The sequence below is a fragment of the Cryptomeria japonica genome, chromosome 6 (assembly GCF_030272615.1).
Source record: "Cryptomeria japonica chromosome 6, Sugi_1.0, whole genome shotgun sequence".
NCBI lineage: Eukaryota > Viridiplantae > Streptophyta > Pinopsida > Cupressales > Cupressaceae > Cryptomeria > Cryptomeria japonica.
Genome location: NC_081410.1, coordinates 288324419 through 288335508, shown reverse-complemented (window position 1 = coordinate 288335508; position 11090 = coordinate 288324419). Strand labels below are relative to the sequence as shown.

At 35.2% G+C, this 11090-nt stretch overlaps 1 protein-coding gene across 1 annotated transcript; it reads left to right on the top strand.

Annotated features, from left to right (window-relative positions):
- The first annotated feature begins 5864 nt into the window (after positions 1 to 5864).
- LOC131031932 (filament-like plant protein) lies at positions 5865 to 8581 on the top strand. The gene is made up of 5 exons (XM_057962812.2): positions 5865 to 6096; positions 6182 to 6299; positions 6456 to 7812; positions 7897 to 7951; positions 8051 to 8581. The coding sequence occupies exons 1-5, from the start codon at positions 6001 to 6003 to the stop codon at positions 8420 to 8422; spliced, it is 1998 nt and encodes a 665-aa protein (XP_057818795.2). The 5' UTR covers positions 5865 to 6000; the 3' UTR covers positions 8423 to 8581.
- The last annotated feature ends 2509 nt before the right edge of the window (positions 8582 to 11090 follow it).

The window sequence follows — 11090 nt, the reverse complement described above, 5'->3', positions numbered from 1 at the left end:
CTTTCATAGGACGCCCTCTCGACATAATATGAAAAACAACACTCATTTGAACAGTCTTTGCTAGGTTTGCATCTTTCGCTGCATGTTCAAGCCCAACCTTGATTGTATTTCCAAATCCAATATTATGAATCAGTGTCGTTTTGTGGTTATGCTCTTCATATTCCGCAACATACTTCACATGAAGACATTCTTCCTTTGATTTCCATCTTACTACTCGTGTTTCCTTTCCGCCTATGATCTATTTTTCATAAACCTTACCAATATGCTTTTCTATGGTGTCAAGATTTAGCTGCATCTTCTTCTCTCTTTTAGTTTTCCAGCTACAAATCTTACACCTGCATTTTGTTGGTTGCTCATCATTGTTTGGGACCGGTTCAATGAATGGGTACTTTTCTAGCCAATCAATCTCAAAACTCCTTGTCATCTCCCACTCTCGCCCCAGTTTTACTTTCCTTTTTCTTTTCTTCCTACCAACATCATCTTCAGTACTAGCATTTGCATTTGCTAATGATATCTCATTGTGTGTATCCCTTAGAACATCTTCTGCCATGTCGGTATTGTCATCCTCATTTGATGCATTTAACTCAATGACAATCCCACCTTGTGGTACTGGTGGTGGTGAGCTACTATGAATGGGTTCTGCAACTGCAGAGGTTGATGGACCAGAAACTTTGCCAATTCCAAAAAAAGACTTTATGGTACTATCTTTAAGATTAAGTTTTGGGCGTTTTGATGGCCTCCCAATCCCTTCAGTTTCATTGCCCTGAGGAGTCTTACCCTTATCTGACATCCCAATCCCTTCACCACCTTGAGGAGTCTCACCCATGTCTAACTGTGACATCTTGAGTCTTGACCTCTCACTATGAATTAAAAGTTAAAACTAATACTATCAAGTATGAAGAAATGATTACTCACCTTTATGCCTTCTCAATTCTCTGAATCAGGAATCAGGAATGAATGCCTGGGCCTGTGTTGCATGATTGTAACTCTGGCCCTCCGCCCTACAATGAACTTTGACTTTCCAACTCAATTTGCGGAATGCGAATCGAGACTCGAGACTCCGAGAGCTCCCAATTTACTAATCAGACATGAACAAATTGTAAGAAAGAGTGTAAGAAATAGTGTATTTATAGCAATCCATGATTGCATTTTTGGCGAATTGCGTGGGGCCCGGGCGTTGCAATTGCCAATAAACATTTAATTTAATTGCATTTTTGGCGAATTGCACAGGCGTGCAATGAAAATTAAATTAAAGTGGGGCAAAATGGGTCCTCGAATGCTTATAATGTTTTATTTGATATTGGCGAATTTGGCCGACACATGCAATGGACATGTAATTTACCATTGGCGAATTAGGTCCTGGGTACGTGGTCATTTTACTATTGCTGACGAATAACAAAGGTGATCTAATACCCACGTCCGAGTGATTCCAGGCGAATATTACGGGCATGCACGTCAACGGTGTGTGGTCAATGGCAAAGCCAAATTCTACAGTGCACCATTAACCCCAAAATTCTGGGCGATTTGACCACGATTTTGCCCTCGACTATTCACGCGAAATTCGCCACTAAAAAAATATCTGTTCAAAATGTACCTTATTCTACACTCATAACACACGAATAACCTTTTATTATTGTAATTTGAGACACCATTTTCCTAACAGAACCAACAATAGAGAATGAGCCAGTAGTAGATGGTGAACCAACAACAAAACACAAAAGAGTTTCAACAAAGAGCGAGAGAGCCATTTTAAAATCTTTTTTTTCGCTAATTTTATATATATATATATATATATATATATATATATATATATATATATATATATAAAGCTTTATGATTGACATAATTGAAAAGATGGCTTGTGAAGCTTCTGTTATGTTTAAGTATAATAAGATTATGATAGTCCCCTCTATGAAGTTCAAACTGCTATCAAGTTTGTTCTATTTGAAGAGTTGGCTAAGCATCTTGTTTAAGAAGGATATAACATAGTTATTAAGTATTCTATTATGTTGGATTAGGTTATTTATTTAATTTTTAAATTTCTTTCTAAAATAGTTTAATGACATGTTTGTTTTAAGGAACTCATGATTTGGTATATATTTGGTTGCATTTGTTTCTAGGCTTCAAAACAATATGATGTGTTAAGTGCATTTTGCAAGTGTATAGCTTATATTAGATTGGGATCTTGATAGGTGTAACATCTAGATATTTTTTATAGTTGTTTTGCTACTTTTTTATATTTTATTTTAGTATTAAAAAGGTATTAAATTTAATAGCTTAATCTATTGTTCTTTAAATTCTATGTGGTAAAATTAAGAAATAAAAAATAATATATTTTTTATGATATTTATTATTGGAGTTGAGGAAAAATCAACTCTACAACTCCCAAAGATCACCTGCATGCAAACCTGCCATAGAAAGAGAGAAGCAAAAAAGCTATGGAGACCAAAATTCAGAGATCTAGAAAAGAGGAGTCATATTGATTATGCAACAAGAATGCAATTCAATCATTACAGTTGTTATGAAAATACAAAGAGAGAATCCTTATAAAAGGATACTCTAAATCTTAAAGGAGAAAACCCTAAAGAATTATAAGATTCCTAAGTTTAGCTTAAGCATGGAGTATAATAGACTAATAATTAAATAAATAATTATTAGCTAATAAAAGATAACTCCAACACCCCCCCTTAAGATGAACTTAGGCAGTAGGTAAAAAACAACTAAGAACTAAAAAAGCATGTAAAAAATGCAGGAAAGCAACAATGGGTCCCGAAAAGTAGGCTTGATGAGGTACCCAAGTACAATAAAATCTCTGTAAAGTGGAGAAAAAGGAGAAAAACATGTGGGAACAAAACTCCTCTCCAAGAAGAGATGAAATCTCAAGTGAAGGACTAAGAATCCTCCAAACAAGAGTGTTCCAGAAGATACAAAAAAGTAGAGAATGAAGAACACCACTGAAGCATGAAATAGCTGCAAACACTGTCGAAGACTAACTGCTGATCTGAAGAACCTCCATTGAAATAGAACATGACCAAGTAGAGAAGACTGCAATCTGCACGAGTGCCCTCAAATGACACTACTCGAATCAGATGACAAACAAAGACAAACAACTGAACTCGAAGATACAGATGGCAAGAAACACCAAAGCCTGAAGAGTTGATCAATTGAACCAAGGAAGCATTAGAACCAACAAGACAAACCTCCCCATAATGCTAAAAAGGGAGAGAGACAGGTACACTGAAAAGAACGACCAACAAGAACTGCATGATGAAGAACCGGGAACATTGAAGGTGCAGAGAAAATACATAGTGTCGTGGAAGGAACACTCACTTGACACACATCATGAGGCTAATGTCGTGGAAGGAGCACTCACGTGACAAAGGTAGATGGCAAACGAAGGCAAACATCAACCCTCCCATGACACTTTATAATGTAGCACATGTACAATAAGACACAAGATGTGCAAGATCCCAAGTATACAATGCATGGTGGCACTTTATCTCAGTGTGCTTGCATAACTAAAATGCTATAATGATAAGAAGAGACAAAAGACTGGAAACAAAAAGTCAAAGATGAGACATCATACTCAAAGAAAGAGATCCCAGAACCTAAAACATCCAAGATATTCACCAGAGTGTTGAAAAGCAAAAAAAAATGAATAAAATATATCTGGAGTAGAATTTGGAAAGAACACTCATATGACTAGAAAGTACACATAACAAGCTTGCCAACAATATAAAGTTTTCAAAAAACGAAGTGCAGATGCTCAACTGATGTCTCCTGAAGTGCAAAAAAGATCCTCTGGCTTTGACAGAAAAAAATGCCATCAAAAAAGCAAAATCAAAAGTTCAAATCTCCAGATCTGGATAGAGCTCAGAAAGAACTTTCCGACAATATAAGGTTTTTGAAAAAGCGCCTCCGTATGACCAAGTTACGACAAAAAAAACCCTCTTTTACGACATAAAAAAGGTAAAAAATAAAATTAAAAAATTTACACGATTTTTTTTGACATATTTGCAGGTACAACCGTATAGGTTTTTGTGTCTCGAAAAACGTGCCAGTAAAAATCATGTCCCAAATGTCTCGGTCACCGAAAATGGGCAAATTATATATCAAAATTCATGGAATCAGCGTTCTGAATCCAAATGTGAGGTCCTTTTGGCACCAAAATGTACCAAAAATTAGATACACCGAGAAATGGAAAAAAACAACTACACAAACCCCCGAATACACAGATCCGAAGAACAAGGCCCAAAATCTCTCCTGAAGAGAACAGGGGCATGCAGATTTGGAGCTCTAATACTATATTAGAGTTGAGGAAAAATCAACTCTACAGCTCCCAAAGATCACCTGCATGCAAACCTGTCACAGAAAGAGAAGCAAAAAAGCTACAGAGGTCAAAATTCAGAGATCCAGAAAAGAGGAGTCATATTGATTGTGCAACAAGAATGTAATTCAATAATTACAGTTGTTATGAAAATACAAAGAGAGAATCCTTATAAAAGGATACTCGAAACCCTAAAGGAGAAAACCCTAAAGAATTATAAGATTCCTAAGTTTAGCTTAAGCATGGAGTATAATAGACTAATAATTAAATAAGTATTTATTAGCTAATAAAAAGATAACTCCAACATTTATTTATCTTATACTTTTTTATTTATAAAATTGATAGAAAAATTATTATTTACAAAAATCATAATTAAGTTTGAATTTTTTGAGGGGATAGAGTATATACGTCTTGCATTGATATACAATTGGGTGCCACTTACAACTTGAGTGGGTTATTCATATAATCTTGCATGCTATAAGTTAGGTCATTTGACATCACAAACTATAAAAGGATTAGATATTCCATTTTCTTTTATGTTTCCTTTTCTTTACAACGTATGAAAACATACATTTTTTCTCATCAATATTTGCCTCTATCTTTTTATTTGAATAAATAATTTCAATAACCTTTCATGATTGTTTGTTATGAATGGTTATTATCACACAACATATTTTACATTTAATTTTTGGAGACCTAAACATAACTTGGTTTCATTTTATGATTACCTATTAAATCATTGCAAGTTATTTTATTGGGATTCAATGCATACTTCATAGATTGAAAAGAAATTGTTTTTCCGTAGCATGAATAATTTACTTAATATTAATTGTATCTTTATAATAATTATAAGTATATCTCCCAATCCAATATACATTAACTCAAACACGTTTAACTCTAAAATTCTCTTAAAATTATCTAGACATTACCGATTTATGATAAGAAAAACAAAGATAATCATCAAATTGTTGTAATTATTTATAATAAATTGAATGCATTTTTTCTTTATTTTTTTAATAGCATAATGATTTACTTATATTCATGAATGTTAGATATTTTAAAATTTGATATCTCTCAACATATTTTACATAAAAAAAAATATAAATATAAATATGCTAATTAGTTTTACATTTACTATTTTAATTTTTAAATTTTTAAATTTAATTTGAATAATTATTGATTGCTTTATTTATTTAATTAACTTTATTCCATTAGAGTTCGATAGATTTAATCGAGTTTATGAAATGAAAATTAAAAGTAGATTCATATGCAAAGCATGTATAAGCAATGACCCAAAGATGTTCGCCTCGACAATTCTTTTTGAGGTAAAGAGATGATAGTGCCGAAAGTTTAAATGCGAGAATTACTTTGATTAAAGCAGTCCCACATTCGGTTGGAAAAGTTACCAATACATCAAGCATAAAGGAAGGAAGATGGGATTGAGAATGCAAAGCAACTTGAATAGTTAAATTAAAAGATTACCAAAGCAAAGCAACTTGAATAATTAAATTAAAAGATTCCTAAGTGGGTTGGGGAAAAGAGGATTGAAATGTTAAAGAAAAAGTGAAAGAGAAATAGAGATAGAAGAGAGAGAATCAGCGAGTGGCAAGTTAGAATTAATTTGGAAATCCATCATCGCAGCTTGTTAGGATTGGAGATCTGTAAAATTGCAAATGGAGTCACCCAAGAGCAGCAGCAGCAGCAGCTGGCCATGGAGGAAAAAGTCCTCTCAAACGCACACCCACGTTGCAACAGCTTCCCCAAAGCAGGTAAGTTTCTTGACTAATTCATGCTTCCTCTTTCTTTTTTGATGCTCCTATCTATTTTCTTTCATTGCTATTTCGCCTGTAACAGGGGACAGACACGGCAACGGCCAGTGGCAATGAGAGAGGCTCCCAAAGTTTATCTGAAAACATGGTTAACAAAAATCTCGTTCAACAGCATGCTCAGATTGCAGAAGAAGCTGTTTCAGGTTCATTTCTTCATTTCCCTATCAACTTACATGCCAGAATGATCTTAATAATTCTAGTGTTATGGGTAGCCTCTTCCTTAATATATATATATGCAAGTCTATTGATGAATGTGTGTGAAAAATAGATATCCTGATGTTTCAGTGCGTTGTATGTAGGGAGGCAAAAGGCAGAGTCAGATGGGGCAAGATACAAGAAGCAGGTCGAAGAAGCCCTTGAGCAAAAGGCAGATGCAGAGGATCGACTTCACAAGTGTATGAAAGAGAGAGAAGAGGAGGCAATTATGAGGCGCAAAGAGTGGGATAAACTGAGAATGGCAGCAGAGCAGCAACTGGTCGCAGCGGAGGCCGAAAACAGTGTTATACTCACTTCTCTTCAAGAACGGGATGCCACTCTTGCACTCCTGACCAAGGGGAAAGACAAAGCTGAAGCTCAACTTCAGTCTCTGTACGTCAAGATGACTAGTTTGTTGAAAGAGAATTCCAGATTGAAATACGAACTTCATCTGCTCAACAAAGAGCAGCAGATTCGGACTGATGATAAGTACACAAGACTGGAACAACTCAGACATGTGACTCCCACCAAAAATCTCACCATGCCTGCTTCGACTCATCCCAAATCCTCCTCTGCTACAAGGAAATATGATCCTCAATTGGGCAGGATTAGTGCCCATGATTTATGCAAAGCACAGAAGCAGGGGATTGATGAAGTGCATTCAAACAAAGAAAAGGTATTTGAAACTCTTGAATCTGATCTTCAAGTCTTGAGATCTGTTGGTTGTGATGTGGAAGCCAATTCAGGTGATGCAGATGAAGTAACTTGCGCTCAATCATTAGCATCTGCCATGATTGCAGAGCTGGACCACTTTAGGAGGGATAAGGCCTTAATGCTCTTCGATCACAAGTCCATCGATTTGGATTTCCCCAACATAGCCATTGAAGATCACTTGACTGAGATTGAGAGTGTTGCTTCTTGTTCTGACCCAAACAAAACATATGACAGGAGATCTCTGAAACAAGAAATTGAGATTCAGGCAGCAGACAGAAAAAATTGGAGGTCACAATATGCAAGGGATATGAGTGACAGCAGTATGATTGTTTCTAAGTATTGTATGAGTATTACTGAGATAGTGAAGCTGGTTAAAGCTCTTGCTCATCCATTACTATACTCAACCACGAAGAGCTTTTCTGACAACAAATTCGTTCAAAGTAGCTCTGAATTGAGCGAGTCCGATTTACAGTTAAATATAGAAAAGCTTGAGGTAATGAAGGAGAAAGCTGCGGAGTTAGGCGGTAGGAGTGTGTCATGGGCAGCGGTGGATTTTTTACAGGTGTTGGTCGGAGTTCTGAATCGTCTAGTCAAAATTGCATTGTACAGAAATGCCCAGAGAGATGGATGCTCCGATGAATGTGACGACGACGACGACGACGATATGAGTGGACTTGCTTCGGTTAGCCAAAAGATTAACACTGCCTCTGCCTCCTTCAATAACTTTCTATCTCCTCCTTCAAAACTGTGAGATGCAATTTCACATTCACATTATTCTTTTCTTCGCTTTTCACTTCTTCCCCATCTCCTGATTTCGTTTGATCTATGCAGGGATTTCAATCGGGAATCGACGCCTGCAATTCGACATGACAAATTACCCACAAAGGTGTTTTCTTTCTCATTTCCCAACAAATGTTTAAAGGATTTAATTGTATTCTATTCTTGGCCATTATACTAACCATGTGCTTTGTCCTGTCCTGTGTAGATAGGAGAGAGTGAGAATGAGCAAGTGAAGAGTTGGGAATCTCCATTTCCATTAGTGGACAAGGACGCGAGTTTGGAGGGAGTGGGAGTGGGAGTGGGAGTGGTATATACTCCCAAACTGGTTGGAGGAGCTGGACATGGACATCCATCTCTCAATTCAAAGCATCTCATCACTCCAACTAATAATTCTTCTTCTTCTTCTTCTTCCAAGCTCTTTCACTTCAACTCCAACTACATAAAGACTGCTATTCGCTCTACCATATCCAAAACAAGGACTCAATCAAGTGTTTCTTCAACTACAGCTCCATCATATCCCCATGTCAAGTCAAAACCTCCTAATAAACTCCTCAACCGACTTCTTTCCTTCTCATGATTTCCATAACTTAAAAGCATTATATATAAGTAGAGTAGATTGGTTGATTGATGATTGAGGGAAGTTAGTATGCATACTCCATATGCAATCTATAATTCTAAGAGTGTAAACATCATTACTTTTTATCATGAAGGGGAAGATTTTTTTATTTTTAAATTAGTGATATTTGAGATGAAAATAAAAGTACGTGTTATATTTTAGTACCAGATAATATTTTAATTGTGATGTTGGATGAAATATATTTGAATAATTGATATGTAAACTCCTCAACCGACTTCTTACCTTCTCATGATTTCCATAACTTAAAAGCATTATATATAAGTAGATTGGTTGATTGATGATTGAGGGAGAATTTATAACTATGCATAGATATTGCATACTCCATATGCAATCTATAATTCTAAGAGTGTAAACATCATTACTTTTGGCATGAAGGGGAAGTTTTTTTTTTTTTTTTTAAATTAGTGACTTTTGAGATGAAAATAAAAGTATGTATTATATTTTAGTAGCAAATAATATTTTAATTGTGATGTTGGATGAAATATATTTGAATAATTGATATGAAAATGTAGTACTAATGTGTAACATTATTGCATAAATATGTAGGCCAATAAAATTATTAGATAAATAATTAGCCTAGATAAATATGTTGAGATTAGAAATAAAAAATATAAAATTAAGTACAAATAAATAAATTTAGATGTCATATTTAACTAGCCATTTGTAGATGAGAAAATGATGTTGAAGGTGTGTCAAACTGTAATGTCCCCTTTTCCGCACTAGTTTGTTTTGGGGACCGTTAGCCTATTCCAGAGACCCGTAGGCTAGTCAGAAGCAAAAATTAGGGTTTCCTACCTCTGGGAGGACGTTTTTGCATTTTTCGAAGGCTTGCATGTTGGAATTTGTCAGTTTGGGTTTTGGATTCCTTCTGGGTTTTTAGAAAGCTTCGCAGTGAGGGTACATGCATAACAAGTTATGAAGTTTGTTTGACTTACTATTTTTTAGTAAGTGGAGGTAGAAGCAGTTGAGTTCTCTGGATTTTTCTGGGTTTTCTGTGAGCTCTGCGATGGTATACCATGCAAACCAATCTGAGGACCTTTTCGGGACTTACTATTTTTAGTAAGTTTTTCAGCTCCTTAGAATGTGGTAAAAATCACTTTGTAAACACTTACTATTTTTAACAGTATGCTATTTATAGTAAGTACTGTTTTTGGAAGGGGTTCTGCAGCTCAACTCGGTGGCTATTTCTGGCAATATTATTTTGGCAGGATCCTGTTTTCACTTAGATGACTATTTTTAGCAGTTCAGTTCAAAACTCCAACTCAATTCAGTTTTGGTGATTTCCAGCATTTCAGTCCCCAACTCAATTTGGCAATAATTAGTATTTGAGGAGAAGGTATTTTTAATATACTAATACCTTAGGCATAAATTTTTAATATTTGATTATTTTATGGATGAACGACTTAGGAAAAATGAGAAAATAATATTTTTATCCTAAGTCTATTCTGCGAAATATTTTACCTTCATAATGGGGTGCCAAAATGCAGTTTAATTTTATAACTTATGGCTAGATGCCTTTGGAAGAAATTCTCATTAAAAAGGGTTTATACTTAGTGTTATTTTAGCATTGGCTAAAGTTGGCGTCCACTTGAGAGAATAATGTATTTGCTGCCAGATAAAATATTACTATTCCTTGGGCGATTTATTGTTGAGGAAAAATACTTTATAAAGTGAAATATTAATAAGGCAAGATGGACGCCTTATGGAGAAATAAGTTAATTTTATAATATATTTCACTTATCTACCTTGGATGCCACATTATGATTTTATTGTCATTTTTATAAAGTATTTGCTTCTATGAGAAGGTTGACTTGGAGAAAGGAGAAATGAAATGTAATTTCAAAATAATGTGAAGTGAATGTGCATTTGGGTTTGACATTCATTTGGAGGGAATGTGAATTTGAATTTAGAGGCACAAAGTCTATAAATAAGTGTTGGGCTCTTGCTTTTGGATCCATGAATATTTGTAACAAAGTGCTGCCGAATTGGTGCCAGAGTTGAGCTTCGAAGTTGAGAGCTTCCTAGAAACCATCAATTTCATACTTGAAAGACAGTGCCTAGCTGATTATTTGTGACTATCTTCCATCTAGAGAGATAGATTGTGTTGATCAAAGTGATTGGGAGATTTTCAGTTTTTGGTGTGTCAGGTGTGTTTCCAGTTTGCTAGTTTTTGGAGTGGCTGTAGGTGATTTTTAGTCATATCTTCCTGCTCGAGTGTCTGTTTGTTCTGGGTATTTTCTCATTCATTTCCTATGTCATGAGAAATTCATCTTGTAAGTTTTCATTGGTTTTCTTGGAGTATTGAATTTTATTATGCAAGTCAAAGTTTTCTACTGTAAACGCTTTATGTTGGGAGTGCTTTGGGTTACATGACATGGGTTTGGGTATTGTTAGTTGATGTCTTTCATTTCCATCCTTATCACCATCATTGTATCTCTCATTTGCATCTATTTGGAGGTGATTCTGACGAGTGTGGAAAGAGTTATGAGTAAATTAGTGAGTTCTTAGCTTGCTGGTCTGTGTGTTTTCAGCGTGTTGGGAGTATATCAGATTTAGAGATTTTTCGTTTTGGAGTGTCTTCTTGTGTGGAGTTGGTTATTAGGTGTGT